The sequence below is a fragment of the Pongo abelii genome, chromosome 16 (assembly GCF_028885655.2).
Source record: "Pongo abelii isolate AG06213 chromosome 16, NHGRI_mPonAbe1-v2.0_pri, whole genome shotgun sequence".
Lineage (NCBI taxonomy): Eukaryota > Metazoa > Chordata > Mammalia > Primates > Hominidae > Pongo > Pongo abelii.
In genome coordinates, this window is record NC_072001.2 from 94,082,817 (window position 1) to 94,100,093 (window position 17,277).

At 44.6% G+C, this 17,277-nt stretch overlaps 1 protein-coding gene and 1 long non-coding RNA gene across 12 annotated transcripts in view; one reads left to right on the forward strand and one right to left on the reverse strand.

Moving 5' to 3' along the window:
- PRC1 (protein regulator of cytokinesis 1) overlaps nucleotides 1–16,540 on the reverse strand; it is a 29,755-nt gene extending 13,215 nt beyond the window's left edge. For 10 of the 11 annotated variants that reach the window (XM_009250170.3, XM_009250168.3, XM_009250167.3 and 7 more), the window contains exons 1-8: nucleotides 16,176–16,534; nucleotides 6,559–6,691; nucleotides 5,888–6,010; nucleotides 3,626–3,859; nucleotides 3,377–3,547; nucleotides 2,756–2,905; nucleotides 2,126–2,273; nucleotides 1,042–1,178 (exon numbers count right to left, since the gene is read on the reverse strand). In XM_009250170.3, the coding sequence (XP_009248445.1) occupies nucleotides 1,042–1,178; nucleotides 2,126–2,273; nucleotides 2,756–2,905; nucleotides 3,377–3,547; nucleotides 3,626–3,859; nucleotides 5,888–6,010; nucleotides 6,559–6,691; nucleotides 16,176–16,186 (1,107 nt within the window). In that variant the 5' untranslated portion in view covers nucleotides 16,187–16,534. Of the gene's footprint in view, nucleotides 1–1,041; nucleotides 1,179–2,125; nucleotides 2,274–2,755; nucleotides 2,906–3,376; nucleotides 3,548–3,625; nucleotides 3,860–5,887; nucleotides 6,011–6,558; nucleotides 6,692–16,175 lie in introns of all 11 variants that reach the window. The other variant, XM_002825843.5, reaches the window with a different exon arrangement.
- LOC129050198 (uncharacterized) lies at nucleotides 3,833–10,825 on the forward strand. The gene is made up of 3 exons (XR_008513779.1): nucleotides 3,833–4,031; nucleotides 5,563–5,717; nucleotides 9,465–10,825. It is a non-coding gene; the product is annotated as an uncharacterized LOC129050198 (long non-coding RNA).
- Nucleotides 16,541–17,277: the final 737 nt, after the last annotated feature.

Here is a 17,277-nt window from a genome sequence, read left to right on the forward strand (position 1 = left end):
ACTTGCTTTACCACAGTCCCTGAGCTCTAAAATGCTCTGAAGGAACCCATCCATGCTGCCTATCAGAAGAAAAGGAATCAATACCCATGCAATATTCTAAGTATAGCAAAAGCTGGAATGGTAGAGAATGTTAGTTGCCTGCCCCAACATCCATTCTTCTCTCCTTCCTTAGTTTAACAGAACCAGAATTTACCTGGGGCAGCAATTCACCCAGCCTCACCAGCAGGTGACAGAGCATGTGAGCCACGGTGCTGTGAAGAGAGCCGGGAAGAGCTCTTGGAGTGAGGGGCAATGCCTTCTTTGTTCCTTCCTCCACCACACTGTATGACATGTGCCATCGGGCCAGGCACAGTGGCTCACGCCTGTGATCCCAGCACTGTGGGAGGCCGAGGTGGGCAGATCACCTGAAGTCAGGAGTTCGAGACCAGCCTGGCCAACATGGTGAAACCCCATCTCTACTAAAAATACAAAAAATTAGCTGGGCGTGGTGGTGCATGCCTGTAATCCCAGCTACTCGGGAGGCTGAAGTAGGAGAATCGCTTCAACCTGTGAGGTGGAGGTTGCAGTGAGCCAAGATCGTGCCATTGCACTCCAGCCTGGGCAACAAGAGCGAAACTCCACCTCAAAAAGAAAAAGAAAAAAAAAAAAAAAAGAAAAAAAAAGTGCCATCAGGGTGGGAGCTCTAGCAGCCATCCTGGCCCTGAAGATGAGGTCCACCCTTAGTGGTGGGGGAGTGCCCTGGGCCGGAGAAGCCTGGGGTCCTGCTCACTGTGCACATCTGCCATGCCTGCCCCACAATGCCCACCTCTGAACTTCATTCATGCAAGAAATGCCTACCTTATTTAAGCCATTAATTTTAGGCTTTTCTCTTCAAAGACCCTGCAGATAAGCTTACCAAATAGAGGCGGTCAGCAGAAATTCAGAGAGACTTAATGATAAAGATGGGGTATCAAAAGCCTGGCAAAGAACAAAGCTAACTGGACTGATTCCGTACATGGCATGCTTTCTTAACAGTTACAAACACAAAAACTAGGGCAATACCTCAAACTCTAAGAAAAGCCTCCAGGTTTCTTCCCACTTCTGGACACCTTCAAAGAGTTCCTTGTGAACTTCATAGTAGTTTTTTAACCGCACAATCTCAGCATCGTGGAGCTGGAGCAGACTTTCTGTGTAGTCCTCTGCAAAATATAGGCCCAGTAGTTTAAAACAATTCCTCTAGTATTTAGTATCCAATTTTATGAATCCCCCATTCCCTAAAATGGAAATAGATTCTTTCCTTATAGTAAACTGATACAGGAAGAGGCGGGTGTGTGTGTGTAATAGATATATAGTGGTTAATAAAAACCAGCTTTGTCACAATCAGCCTGGGGGAGTAGGGCCTAACAGACTATGATAGAGACTAAAATAATGTCAAAAATCTGCATCATCTCTTGCCTTGTCTTCGGTTTCTTTCATATTCTGCTTTTCTGTCTTGCCCAGTCAGTAGAGGGGTGGATCACAGAAAATGTGCAAAAACATGTGTTGAATTTAGTTGGGATAGCTTCATCTTTATATTCAGTTCAGTTCAGACTAGAATTCAACTGGGCTCCAGGAGTCAGGCTCCTTTTGGCTCAAACGTAGGCTCTGGCATTTACCACTATATGTCTCTGGGTTAAATTACTCAGCATTTATGTGCTTTAGTATCCTTACCTCTTGACATGAGGATTCTGTGAAATAATATTAAGGGTTTGACACTGCACCTGGCAAAAAGTAAGCACCTGATAAAAACTTAAGCTTCACAGCTAGAGGCTACAGTGACATATTGCTTCAGAAAGCAAGAGACCAATATTTCCCAATAACATTTGCAAATGCTTTTTCATACAGGAATGGCAATTATGCTCAATGTCTTGAAAAGGTGGCTTTATCTGTTCAGAAAAGGAAATGCTTCCTGTTGAATGTCTGGATGTCTTAAAAACTAGTGAGCAGGCCACATGAAGACCCCACTTTTGGCTGGGTGTGGTGGCCCAACACTTTGGGAGGCCAAGTTGGGAGGATTGGTTGAGCCTAGGAACTTGAGACTAGGCTGGGCAACAAAGTAAGACCTGTCTCCAAACAAACAAACCAAAGACCTCACTCTTGTACTAACCAGCACAGAAAGGGGCAAAAGCTTGTCTCTGCTCCTGGCTATAAAAGCACTGGTCCCAGTACTGAACCAGCTCCACTCGAATTGCCTCAATCACTTTCTTCATGTTTTGCATTTTCAGTTCTTCCAATCGATCCACTTCTAATTGCAGCTGAAAGAAAGAAACTTGTTAAAGGTGGCTGTCATACTTTTATATTCACTAAGGTTTGCAGAAGTTCCCCCCCTTTTAAGTAAAATTATAATGCAAAGCCACAAAGGTATTATAAATCAACGCTCTTTTTCTTTTTTTGAGACAGGGTTTCACTCTCTCGCCCAGACTGGAGTGCAGTAGTGCGATTTTGGCTCACTGCAACCCTCCGCCTCCCAGGCTCAAGCGATTCTCCTGTCTCAGCCTCCCAAGTAGCTGGGATTACAGGCGCACACCACTACCACCTGGCTAGTAGATATGGGGTTTCGCCATGTTGTCCAGGCTGGTCTCGAACTCCTGACCTCAAAGGATTCACCTGCCTCAGCCTCCCAAAGTGCTGGGATTAGAGGCATGAACCACTGAGCCCGGCCAAATCAACAGTCTTTATGACTAACACAGAAGTGCTAAGAGAAGACTGCTGACCCAGTACCCACTGGGTTTCTTACCGCTTTCCGGACCTTGGCCTTTGACCCAGACATAATGGTGGCCACAGCCTCTCTTTCTTCTTCAGGTATTTGCAACCTGTCCCAGAGCTCTCGGATTTGAGTACGCAGCCCCTCACACACTGCTTCATTTTGTAATTTCTGCATTTCCAGCTACAGCATAGAAAGCCAGTGTCACTCACAGCAAAGCAGCAGCACAGAGGCTAGCCCTCCGGCCTCCCACAAAAAAATGTCTGGACCCATGGGTAGAGGAGGCATTTTCATGAGAGTTCAAAGTAGCATGTTTTCATGCCTCCTAAACACAAGCTGTAAGGCTGTCAGGATCTCAGACCCCAAGAATTAGCATTCAAATTTAGAACTGAAAAAAATTTTAATTAAACACTAGTCTAATTCAAATGACTAATATTATTTCATCTATAATTTCATTTTCTTGGAGCTACATATAAAGGTTTTTTAACTGTTAAACAAAAATCAAGGTTGTATATCATATATTACTATCCTTAGCTTCCCTCATTCTCTTAGCTTACATTATCTCCTTATTTAAGACTGAAGAAACAGCTGTCAGTTTTGTTCAAACTGCTGTATACTACGGAGATCCTAGGGCATAATTTGAGAAGACAGTACCTGCCGTAGCAACTTTTGTAGTGTTGCAATATTCTCCAAAGACAAACAAAAGGCATCTTCGTCTTCACACACCACATCTCTTTCAAAGCTTGTGTCTGGGGTGTGGTCTAATTCTTCCATACACAGTATGATCTGTCTCTTTATACTGACAAACTCCTCACGCCTAGAAGCCTTTAAAACAAAGCAATTACAAGATACCTAGAGGAAAACTAAAGTGACTTTTAGGAAGAACAAATGTAGGCAGTGTACCTTTGTTTCCCTCAAAGTTGTCACATGTTGCCTGAACTGGTTCAGCTCTTCTAAGCTGGGCACTGAGGCACTGTCAATATCATAGTGGGGCATACAAAGAATTTCACACAGTTCTTGATCTTGTTCCTGAAGTAGCTTCAGTTCCTGTTTTCTCTCCTTTTTCTGTTTTCGCATCAATTCCACTTGGGTGCGCAAATCTTTTTCTAGTTGCAAGATGGTTGTCTCTCCTTCTTCCTGAATAAGACAATGGACCAGTTATAAGATTCCAAGTGAATTCCTTCAAAGGAAGAGAAGGACAACATAAGAAGGCGTGGATGACAGACTTTCAGTTAAACTTACAACTAAGTCAACTCATGGTCAACAGAATATGGCACAAAGAGGGTCTCCTAAGGAAGGTCCCAGTGAGGTAAGGTGGAGTACCAGGGTACTTTTCCCCCCAATTTTAAAACTTGTGGTAGAATACATATAACATAAAATTTACCATCTTAACCATTAAGTGTACAGTTCAGTGGTATTAAGTACAGTCACAGTGTTGTGCAATCATGACCATCACCTCCAAAACTCATTTCCTCTTGCAAAAGTAAAACTTCATACTCAAACAAATAAGTCCCCATTTTTTCCCTTCTCCAAGCCTGGCAACCACCATTCTACCTTTTGTCTCTATGATTAGACTACTCCAGGCACCAGGCACTTTTATAAAACGTGTAAATTGGCGCCAGGCGCAGTGGCTCACGCCTATAATCCCAGCACTTCGGGAGGCCAAGGTGGGCGGATCACGAGGTCAGCAGTTAGAGACCAGCCTGGCCAACATGGTGAAACCCCGTCTTTACGAAAAACAGAAACATTAGCCAGGCATGGTGGCGGACACCTGTAATCCCAGCTACGCGGGAGGCTAAGGCAGGAAAATCGCTTGAACCTGGGATGCGGAGGTTGCAGTGAGCCGAGACCACACCATTGCACTCCTGCCTGGACAACACAGCAAGACTCTGTCTCTAAATAAATAAATAGATAAAAGTGTAAATTGGCTGGAAAGCTTGCTTTGGGTTAGCTATAGGGTGGCATGCCTAGCTCATATCTAAATACTCATCCTGCTAATCCTATGAACATCGTCTCACCTTAACAACAAAAACCCATCTGGTAGTCCCTGCTCTATTCCTAACTGGTTAACAAGAAAAAAAAAAGTGGCATTTTTTTATAGGACATATAAATTTTTCTTAAATGTCCTATACATTTACAGAATTTCATTTAACATTGTGAACTAGGAACATCAGGTAATTTAAGGGAGATGTATCATTGTACACCTCACTTCTTGCCCAATTTCACATCGAATGTGAAAAAAGAAAGAGAAACTATGTCCAAAATCAATTATATTTATGACATTTATGTTGACTCCAGGAAGCTCCACTTCATGTTCTGCCTGACTGCTCTTGGCTACCAGGTGTGAATTATCCTTCGCCCTTTAAAGGTGGTCTCCCCCTCCTAAGCTAACTCCAAATAGATATCCAGGCAGGTCTTCCTGTAACAGGAAGAGGGACCTGAGAACCTTATGGGTGTACTCATTGTCTTTCCAAGCTCCACGTCTGTCCTAATTTTTATGATCCTGGCACTATTTTTACTGGTTCTAAGCAGAGATTTTCAGGACCCCATCTGTTATTCATTTCATCCTTGCTGGTGTCCTCACTCAAGTCCCTGACTTGCAGTGGACCACAATATAGCCACTTCTCAGCTCCATACCCAGATGGATGTCATGGCATGCTCTGAAATGGACTATGCACTCCCAATATTCCAGCTTTTGAGACATTTCTTCTGAAGAAGCCATTTTGGCTGGGTCAGTAGTATGCAGCTTCTGGGTACGATAAAAGCCACAAAGGTTGGTTTTTTCATAGTATTCCTTTTAATCATTAGTTACTTTTGTTTCTGTTTTCATTTTCTTTCAGAGAAAGAACAGTGCAGCACCATCTATACCTACCTTTTTCTCAGAGTTTATAAAAAAAATTCATATTCCCTACAAAGCAAAACTATGGTAAACAGCAGCTTCTTTTTGATCATCTATTAGTTGCTTCACCTCTTACCAGGGCAACTCTCTACAGAGGTGAGAATTACTCTGCTGGGCCTAATTAACTACACAGCATGTTTTCCCCACTTCTTACGTCTAGCTCCATCCCTACGAGGAAGCCTTCCATCTGCAGGCCCAAGTCAATGCTACTTTCTAAGTCTCAGGCCCCAGACAGATCCCCAGAGACCCTGTGGGCTGCCACGGACCTGAAATGGCTCAACATGTAACTCGCTGCACAGAGTGTTCAGCTCTTTCTGACAGACGGATATGCTTTTGATGAGTCTTTCCTTCAGGCTTTCCTCTTCAGCAATCATCATATCCAGGAGTTCCTACAAGAGGGAAAACAGTCCATAAGTTTGGGGCAATGGAGGAAAAAAGCTCCCAACACCAATACCAAACCCCTCAAATTTCTTTTTTTTCTTTTTTTCTTTGAGATGGAGTCTCGCTCTGTTGCCCAGGCTGGAGTGCAATGGCGTGCTCTCGGCTCACTGCAACCTCTACATTCCGGGTTCAATAGATTCTCCTGTCTCAGCCTCTTGAGTAGCTGGGATTACAGGTGCTCACCACCATGCCCAGCTAATTTTTTTATTTTTAGTAGAGACGGAGTTTCACCATGTTGATCAGGCTGGTCTTGAACTCCTGATCTCAAGCAATCCATGTGCCTCGGCCTCCCAAAGTGCTGGGATTACAGGCATGAGCCACCGCACCCAGCCTCCTCAAATTTCAAGAAGGGACTTCAAAACCAAACCAAATCAAACAGGAAGGGCCTGTGCTATCCTAATGCCGATGATCACATGTCCCTTCTGTATGCTATCTCGGGTGAGACACCAACATCCTTACCCTGGTCCAATGCAGAGACCAGTACTATTCAACCCACCTTGATATGCTTCTTTACCACCTCAGTTCTTTGTAACCGCTGGTCCTCTGGAATCCCAATTAGCTCCCATATTTCCCGAAGGTGATTTAGCGCTTTCTGCAGACATACTATGGACTCCTCCGCCAGCACCTCACTGAAAACCAAAAACTAAGGCCTGTTAGTTACATCAGTCACAGCCTCTGGACTAAAAGCACTATTTTCAAGAACTAAAAAGACTAGCTTCTCAGTGGCCTCAAGAAAAAAACAAATTAAAACAAGCATTCAGCTTAATTCACCTTTAACCACTCCCCATTCCTTTTCCTACCAAATGCCACTAGCAATGCAAGATTTCATATCATATTATATCATGGAAGCTCAACCTTCTGGACTTTCAACAATGATCTACCTATGGAAGTATAATACAGAATTATAAATACTTTTACTAAAGAAAAACCAGACAAAAATGTTGGTAAAATAAACTAACACAAGAAGTTGCTGGTGAGAAACCCCTACAAAATATCTGGCAATTTATTACTATTTTTTGGTGTTTTTTTGTTTTTTCTTTTTTTTTTGAGACAGCATCTTGCTCTGTCGCCCAGGCTGGAGTGCAGTGGTGCAATTTTGGCTCACTGCAACCTCTACCTTTTGCGTTCAAATGATTCTCCTGACTCAGCCTCCCGAGTAGGTGGGACTATAGGCACGTTCTACCACACCCAGCTAATTTTTGTATTTTTAGTAGAGATGGGGTTTTGCCATGTTAGCCAGGTGGGTCTTGAATTCCCGGCCTCAAGTGATCCACCCTCCTCAGCCTCCCAAAGTGCTAGGATTACATATGTGAGCCACTGTGCCTGGCCATTTTATTTAATTTATTTATTTTTCTTTTCTTTTTTGAGACAGAGTCTCGCTCCGTTGCCCTGGCTGGAGTGCAGTGGTGAGATCTCAGCTCACTGCAACCTCCGCCTCCCAGGTTCAAGCGATTCTCCTGCTTCAGCCTCCCAAGTAGCTCAGATTACAGGCGTGTGCCACCACACCCAGCTAATTTTTGTATTTTTACAAAAACACAAAAATCCACCCACCTCAGCCTCCCAAAGTGCTGGGATTACAGGCATGAGCCACTGCGCCCGGCCTATATTCTTAAATTACAACTGGCAGCTCAAAGAATGGCTAAAGTTAAAAAGCCATTGAGATGGGGTTTCACCATGTTGGCCACACTGGTCTCGAACTCCTGACCTCAAGTGATCCACCCGCCTCGGCCTCCCAAAGTGCTGGGATTACAGGCATGAGCTACCACGCCTGGCCTATTCTTAAATTACAACTAGCAGCTCAAAGAATGGCTAAAGTTAAAAAGACAGCATTAAGTGTTGTTGAGTATATAGAAAAGTGAGAACTTTCATATGCTGCTGGCATGGTGTAAATTGGTACAACTATTTTAAAAACTGTTGGCAGTCTATCTACTAAAGCTGAACCCAGCAGTTCTACCTCTACATACATACCTAGCAGAAATAAACACATACGTTCACCAAAGACATATATGAGAATGGTTAGAGAAGCACTACTCATAATAGCATGGAAACAGAAACAGCCTAGATGTCTATCAACAGAATGAATAGTACATTCCTACAATGCACTAATGTAGCAATGAAAATGAACAAACCGGCTGGGTGCAGTGGCTCACACCTGTAATTCCAGGACTCTGGGAGGCCGAGGGGAGCAGATCACTTGAGGTCAGGAGACCAGCCTGGCCAACATGGGGAAACCCCGTCTCTACTAAAAACACAACAAATTAGCTGGTTGTGGTGGTGCGCCTGTAATCCCAGCTACTGGGGAGGCTGAGGCAGGAGAATCACTTGAACCCAGGAGGCGGGGTTTGCAGTGAGCCGAGGTTGCAGTGAGCCAAGATCGTACCACTGTACTCCAGCTTGGGCGACAGAGCGAAACTGTCTCAAAAAAGAAAATGAACACACTACACATGATATGGATAAAGCTCAAATTATTATTTTCCTATTTTATTTATTTTACTTTTTTGGGGTGATGAAATAGTTCTAGATCTTGATGGCGATTATATAACGGTATACATTTGAAACTACGTGTAAAGCGAGTCTGTTTTACTGTGTATGAATTATACCTCAAATCTTTTCATTTTTTTAATGAAGTAAAAGAAACAACTAAAAAAAAGTTGTAAGGGGAAGAGGAAGAAAAAAAAAACACTTTAGGCTGAGCAAAAGCCACCAGATATGCAAGTGTGTATCACTATGTGATTCCATTGACAGAGAGTTCAAAAACAGGCAAAACTGGCCAGGCACGGTAGTTCACGCCTATATTCCTAGCACCTTGCAAGGCCAAGGCAGGAGGACTGGTTGAGCCCAGGAGTTTCAGATCATCCTGAGCAACATAGTGAGACTCTGTGTCTAAAAAAAAAAAAAAAAAAAATTAGCCAGGCACGGTGACATATGCTATAGTCCCAGCTACTCAGGAGGCTGAGGTGGGAGGATTGCTTGAGACTGAGAGGATGAGGCTGCAGTGAGCTGTGATTACTGCACTCCAAAGCAACACCCTATCTCAAAAACGAAAATAAAAAAAGCAAAAACAAAACCAGGCCAAACTAATCTATGCTTTCAGAAGTCAGGATAGTGGTTCTTTTGGCTCAGGGGAGGCAGTGACTGGTAGAGGGCTTCTGGGTTGCTGCTTACACAGGTGCATCAACTGTGAAAAATTCACTGAGTTTACACTTGATTTCTGTACATTTCTGAATGTATGTTATTCTTCAATTACCAAAAGCTTATTTTAACACAAACTTATTTATCTAAAATACAAATTTAACTGGCTTCTGTATCTTATCTTTTAAGAAAAGCTTACTTTAAAAATTGTAACCATTAGTCTGCTTTACAGAACATTTAAAGAACAGAAATTTTTCTCCCTTTTCTTAGGTATAACAGGACAACTAAGACTGCCCTGGTGCTCTGCTTCTAGTCGGCCGAGAAGCCTGCAGCAAATCACTTAAACACTTAAGCTCTTTGTGTGCCATCCACACCCAATTGGAACTAGAGACTTTCATTAGCCCCTTTCTGTCTCAGAGCTTTCAGTGGTTCTACAAGTCACCAGCCTGGATCTCTAACAATGTGTCTCTCCAAAGCTGTTAATACATTCACATCCAAAATATCTCCAGCCACGAAATCCCAGTTTAGAGGTTGCCCGTCCTTGTTGAAGAAACATTTCTACACAAATACCTGTTGCCTATACCAGATGGCCGTACCAATACCCAAATACCGACAAACGTTTAAAAGAATTTACTGTACTCCCTTCACTTTAGAAATGTTAACAGTTCAAGTCCAACAGAACTTAAAGGAAAAAAAGGGAAATGTTAACAGTTAAGTAAGGCATTTATTTAACATAATCTCAACTAAAGTCCAACTAAAGAGCTTCCCCAGGCAAACACTCCTTTTGCACTTCATTTTGAAGACACAACAATGCACAAGTTAAAATCCTAATATTACCATTTTATTAAAAATAACTTTTAAGATCCAATCTGTGGCCAATATTCGATCTGGATGCAAAACCCTGGCTTCCAGACAGGCCAGCCGGGGGCACTGCTCTGAAGTCATTACTTAAGTATCCCAGTCTCCTCAGTCTGACAGACCTACCCCTGCCCAGCCAATCTCCACATAACAGCTAGTTGTTCATAACAATAAATCCCATCAGATCCCTGCTTAACTACTCCCCTTCAAAGGCCCCACTGCCCTCAGGAAATAGTTCAACCACCTTCTGTGGAAAGGCCTTCTAAAACCTCTCTCTGCTAATCTCTCCCACTTGACACTCCCCAGGTCTCCGGCCAACTGAACTTCCTGGGCATTTCCTGAACAATGCCCCTCAATAAACCACATGCAGCTCTCATTTTCTGACACCACCGTGCTTTGTACATTCAGTTCCGTCTATATGCCACCACCTCCTCTGGAGAGCTGTGGACTTGTCACTCACTTACCATTTCCCCCCCAGCCCCCTAGTAGACCATAAACTCAAGGGCACGGACCACCACATCTTATTCATCTTCATTTTACCACACCCTAACTCACAGTAGTTGTTCAATAGATGTAAAATGAATGGCCCTGAATTCCTGCCAAAGGGTCCTATGCTCCTAACCTACCTAACCTAATAGAGGTATTATGCACTCGGGATCCTGATGAAGGTTTACAAGTAGGGCTGCCTATCTCTGTAACACATCTAGAAGGTAAAGTGATTGTTTTTCTGAATAAAAAAATCTAGCACAATGGGCAAAAAATCTGAATAGACATTTCTCCAAAGAAGATATAAAAATGGACAATAAGCACATGAAAAGATGCTCAATATTAGTTATTAGGGAAATGCAAATCAAAACCACTTCATAGCCAACAGGATGGTATAATAAAAAAATATATAGCAAAAAGTATTGGTGAGAATCTAGAGGAACTAGAACCCTCAGACACTGCTTGTGGGCATGCAAGACGGTACAGCCTCTTTGGAAAATAGTCTGGTAGTTCCTCAGTTGTTTTTTTGTTTTTTGAGACAGGGCCTCACTGTCACCTGGGCTGGAGTGCAGTGGTGTGATCATAGCTCAATGCAGCCTCAACACCCCGGGCTCAAGCAATTCTCCCACCTTAGTCTCCCAAGTAGCTGGGACCACAGACGTGCCATCATGCTTGGCTAATTTTTTTTTTTTTTTAAGGTTTGCCATGTTGCTCAGGCTGGTCTTGAACTCCTGGGCCCAAGCAATCCTCCCACCTCGGCCTCCCAAAATGTTGGGATTACACACATGAGCCACCACACCCAGCCCCTCAGTTTAACAGAGTTCATACAACCCAGCGATTTTATTACTGGGTATTTGCCCAAAAGAAATGAAAACACATTTATACGAAAACTACACAAATGTCTATAGCAGCATTACTTATAATAGCCAAAAAGTGAAAAAAAAAAAAAAATACAAATGGCTATCAACTTATGAATGGGTAAATAAAATGTAGTATATAGCCATACAATGGAATATTATTTGGCAATAAACCTTGAAAACATTATGCTCAGTCAAAAAAGCAAGTCACAAAAGACCAGAGCTATGGTTCCGTTTATATGAAATATCCAGAATAGGTAAAAAGTAGATTTGGGGTTTGTATGGTTTTTTGAGACAGGGTCTCCCTCTTTCACCTAGGCTGGAGTGCAGTAACACGATCATGGCTCACTGCAGCCCCAACTTCCTAGGCTCAGGTGATCCTCCCACCTGAGCCTCCGGAGTAGCTGGGACTACAGATGTGAGCCACCACACCCAGCTAACTTAAACAAAAAAAATTTTTTTTAGGCCGGGCACGGTGGCTCACTCCTGTAATCCCAGCACTTTGGGAGGCCAAGACCGGCGGATCACAAGGTCAGGAGTTTGAGACCAGCCTGGCCAATATGGTGAAACGCTGTCTCTACTAAAAATACAAAAATTAGCTGGGCGTGGTGGTGGGCACCTGTAATCCCAGCTACTCGGGAGGCTGAGGCAGGAGAATTGCTTGAATCCGGGAGGTGGAGGCTGCAGTGAGCCGAGATCGCGTCACTGCACTCCAGCCTGGGCAACAGAGTGAGACTCCGTCTCAAAAAAAAAAAAGTAAATAAATGAAAATTAAAAAAAAATACTTTTTTTTTTTTTTTTTGTAGAGATAGAGTCTCCCTATGTTGTCCAAGCTGTTCTTGAACTCCTGGGCTCAAGTATTCCTCCCACCTTGGGCTCCCAAAGTGCTGGAATTATAGGTGTGCGCCACCTTGCCTAGCCGAAAAGTAGATTTGTAGTTGGGGCTGGGGAGAATTTGGACCATGGGGTGAAAGGGGATTGACTGCTAATGGGATTTTAAAGGGGTGATAAAAATGTTCTAAAATTGATTGCAGTGATGATTGCACAACTCTGAATATTCTGAAAATCACTGAATTATACAATTTAAAGTACATTGTATGGTATGTGGATTATACCTCAAAGCTGTTATTAAAAACATCTTGGCACATAATCTAAAACTTTTTTGGTTTCTTTTTTTTTGAGACAGAGTCTCAGTTCGGCACCCAGGCCGGAGTGCAATGGTGTGATCTCAGCTTACTGCAACCTCTGCCTCCTGGGATCAAGCAATTCTCCTGCCTCAGCCTCCTGAGTAGCTGGGAGTACAGGCACATGCCACCACGCCCAGCTAATTTTTGTATTTTTAGTAGAGATGGGGTTTTACCATGTTGGTCAGGCTGGTCTCAAACTCCTGACCTCGTGATCCGACTGCCTCAGCCTCCCAAAGTGCTGGGATTACAGGCGTGAGCCACTGTGCCCGGCCCATAATCTGAAATGTCTTTGATTTGTGACTTAATTGAAAAACGTACAGATTTTTACTATGGCTGGGCGTGGTGGCTCATGTGTGTAATACCAGCACTTTGGGAGGCCAAGGCAGGCGGATCACCTGAGATCAGGAGCTCGAGACCAGCCTGGCCAACGTGGTGAAACCCCACCTCTACTAAAAATACAAACATTAGCTGGGCGTGGTAGTGGGTGCCTGTAATCCCAGATACTCAGGAGGCTGAGGCAGGAGAATCACTTGAACCCGGTGAACCCAGGAGGCGGAGGTTGCAGTGAGCTGAGATTGTGCCATTGCACTCCAGCCTGGGCAACAGAGCAACACTGTCTCCAAAAAAAAAAAAAAATTTTACTGATATATAATGCATTTTATTTGGCCTGTTGGAAATGGGTGTTTGGAATTACCAAACACCCATTATTATTATTCTAGTTAGAGACAGTTCCTGTAAGAGGATCATTTTCAAAGAATTAAAAATTAACATTTCTCACTCTTCCTAACATTCAAATTGTACTGAACTTAATTTTCTTTTTTAACTTAAATCTTTTATCATCCTTGACACTTCTTTCTTATATGCCCACCATTAGCATTATCTACACAAGACAGGCAGAATCTCACTCCTCCTGACCTCTGCTGCTACCACTACCGCCCGCACCCTGGTCCAGGTCACCACCGCCAACTTTCTGCTGCATGGCAGGGGCCTCTTAACTGGTCTCCCTGCTTCGAAACTGGCCTCCTTAAGTCTATTGTCAACACAGGAGCCACAAGTCCTAATCTTCTACTCAGAACCCTCCAGTGACTTGCCATCTCACTCTAAGGAAAAGCCTCTGACTTTCCAAAGACCTATGGAGCCCCATTCCATCTGAAAGCCATTTCTTTTGACCTCAGTGCTCATTCTATTCCTGTCACAGAGACCTCCTTGCTCTTTCTGGAACATACCAGGCACTATTCCCACTTAGGGCACTTGGATTTGCTGATTCCTCTACCTATATCTCTTCCCCCATGCTGCATGGCTTCACCCTTTTCCTTCTTAGGTCTTCGCTCAGAGATCACCTTCTCAGGGAGGCCTTTCCTGACCCATCTCTTTAAAACCACAACCCCCCTTCCTACACCTTCAGTACTTCTAATCCCCTTGATTTCTCTACATAGCACTTACCACCATTTAAGACTAACTTATTTATTACACTCCTCTTTTGCTATTAGAATATAAACTCTGTGAGGGCAGGGATGTCACTTTTGCCCACTGCTGTATCCCCAACACTTGGAATGGTTCCTTGTATTTAACAAACATTCAAGAAGTATTTTTCTTTTCTTTTTTGGTATAAATTATTATTTTTTAAATAGAGACAGGGTCTTGTTATGTTGCCCAGGCTGGTCTTGAACTCCCGGGCTCAAGTCATCCTCCCACCTTGGCCTCCCAAAGTGCTGGGATTACAGGTGTGAGCCACTGTGCCAGGCCCAAGAAGTCTTTTTGAATGAATAATGTGACATTTCAAAAAAGTTGTATGATCTTAAGATGCTTCAGAGCAATCATTATGAACAATTATCATGATACACTTAAATACTCCCTGGCTAAATTGTTTCAGGTAATCCCCTAAAAGGAGCAAGTCTTGAGTTTTTTTTTTAGATTCACTGAAAAAATCAGAGTGCATACAAAGACTACCACTCAAGGACACAAAGGTTGTAAAATGAGTCAGTTTTTCCAGTCTTGAACATAAATCACTGGACTGGAAGATATCTCACAGTGGTCCTCTAAATTATTTCGTACCTTCAGGCAGCCTTCACTGATCCACTGCCCTATTTTTTCTTAGCACTCCAGAGAAGGAGCTTTGTTGATCTCCTTGTACAACCTGTTTCGGGGATCGATAACCACAATTAATTCTGGCCAGAGTTTCGTTTGAGCCTCAGAGGTCAAAGCTGCAGTTAGCAATCTCGCCACTGCCCTCCAGCCTGGGTGACAGAGTGAGACTCCGTCTCAAAAAAAAAAAAAAGTTAATTATATCCATTAGCCTGGAACCAACATTAAAGGGTAACTTTTTCTCCTGCTTCATTCAATCCCTTGATAGAGGAGATGCCTACATAATTCATAAACTGTTAATGGACTTTTTTTTTTTTTTTTGAGACGTAGTCTCACTCTGTCGCCCAGGCTGGAGTGCAGTGTTGAGATGTCGGCTCATGCAACCTCTGCCTCCTAGGCTGAAGCGATTCTCCTGCCTCAGCCTCCTGAGAAGCTGGGGGTACAGGCGCACCACCAGGCCCGGCTAATTTTTGTATTTTTAGTTAAGACGGGGTTTCACCATGTCGGCATTCAATTCTCATTATTCTGAGGGCAAGCATTTGAAAAAGACTGATCAGAATTAGTGATCGTGAAATGAAGACTCTTACAAAGCCTTAGAACAATCAGTTCCACCAAAAACTACAAATTATTTAACGCTGTATCATCACAAAACTTAATCCACAACTTTCAGAAAATAAAGTTAATATTTGGAAGTCACAAGGTTGGTAAGTGGCAGTGTCACCGTCTGGTCCCGATTTCAAGTCGGACAGTCCCTCCCCAACACTGCCTAGGAAGTTATTAAAACGACCGGAAAAGAATTCCACAATCCGTTTTTTAACTTGCAAAGAAACAAAGCTATCTTTCCAATTCAAACAAAACGTTAACACCGCTGGCCTGATACAAAGAAAAACAACGGGCCGGACACGGTGGCTCACGCCTGTAATCCCAACACTTTGGGAGGCCGAGGTGGCAGGATCAGTTGAAGCCAGGAGTTCGAGACCAGCCTGGCCAACATAGGGAGACCGCGTTTTCACAAAAACAAACAAACAAAAAGAATAAAACAAAGAAAAACAACGATAAATAAACTTAACAGCTTTAAAGAGAAACCACGACCACAGAAGGTTTACAACGAGTCATCTGCGCCAAGAAGCGGCACCTGAGACGCCGCGGGCGGGGAGGGTGGGGTCCGAGCGCCAGCGCTGACCGCCTGGGTGGAGGCCGCCCCGGGCCCCCGGCCTCGACCGCCCTGCCGCGTCCGGGCACCGGCGCTCGGCTCCCACCCGGGCGTCTGAGCCTGCGGGCACCCGCGGCCGCCGGGGGACAGCGCGTCAAGTCTCACCGCCGCGGCCCTCGCACTGGCTCGCCGTCTCCAGACCCTGCCCCTCAGCGCCCCCAGCCTCACTCGGCGCCGACTGCCGTGACGATCTAGGCCCGGTACCCCGCACGGGCCCCGCACCCCTGAACAGGCCCCGCACCCAAGACGAGGGTCGTTCCCTGCCCCGTCCCCTCGATTTCCCCGCAACCCGCACCTTCTCCTCATGGCGGACGCTCCAAGCAGCCGTGAGTCCAGGTCCAGACCTACTCCACACGGCCCCGAGAGCAACAACCACCCGCAAACACCGGCGATGTCACTCCGGGTAGCCGCTCCACGAGCCGTTGAGCCCCGCAAAATTTCAAACCGCGCCACGGGGCGAAGCGTCGTCGCGATTGGCGTCGCATCCCGTCGCTCCAAGAAAATCCCCACCCCTCAGGCTGAAGTCGCGGGTGCGTAATCGGGGCGGGGACTCGCGAGCTGGGCCTGGGAAGCGCTGGAGTGGCGGCGGGGGATGACGTCACCGTCTGTGAGTGGCCGGGCGTGGCCTGCGCCTCTTGCTTCCCTCGCTTGGCGGCAGCCTCAAGGGACTCCTCTCCCAAGCCAGCTACGTCATCGGGGCGCCGCCCCGCCTCGCCCCGCGCAGTTTGGATTTGAAGTGCGCGGGCGGGGAAAGAGTTGAGAGCACCGCGGCTGCCCGGCTTCCCTGAGTCCCGGCTGCCGGGAACGAGCGCGGGGCTGAATAGAAAAGTTAGCGCCTAGTTTCCCTCGCTCATCCAAGAAGCGAAGCTTGGAATCGATCTTTGGTGGGACTCTTCCCCAGATGTAAGAAGCCATACACTAAAGGGGAAGGGAAGGAACATTGAGTCCTGCTCATGGGCCTGGAACGTTTCAACGCCAGTCATCCCATTTAACCTCCACAATCCTGTATGGCAAGTATTGTCGCCATTGCAGAGGAAACGCAAAAAGATTTGAATGATTTGCCTAAGTCGCGTGATCAAATTAGATGCGTTTCTAAATCGTTACATGAAAAATTTAAAACTCAAACTAGACATTAAACTACTTTTGTAGCCTCCTTTCCTCGATGATGTTACATCCCTAAATGCTTATATATCACATTTTTTTCCCAGTGATTCATGGTGGCATAATATCCTGGTGTGTAGATATCTCGCCCATTCTGCTATTGATATTTAGATAATAATTTAAAAGACAAGGCTGGGCTGAATATCTTCATACATAAATCTTTATGTATGTATGTGTTTATAAATGCATCCTGCATTTTCGTACGGCTGATTCCTAGAGGTGGAATTACTGAATGC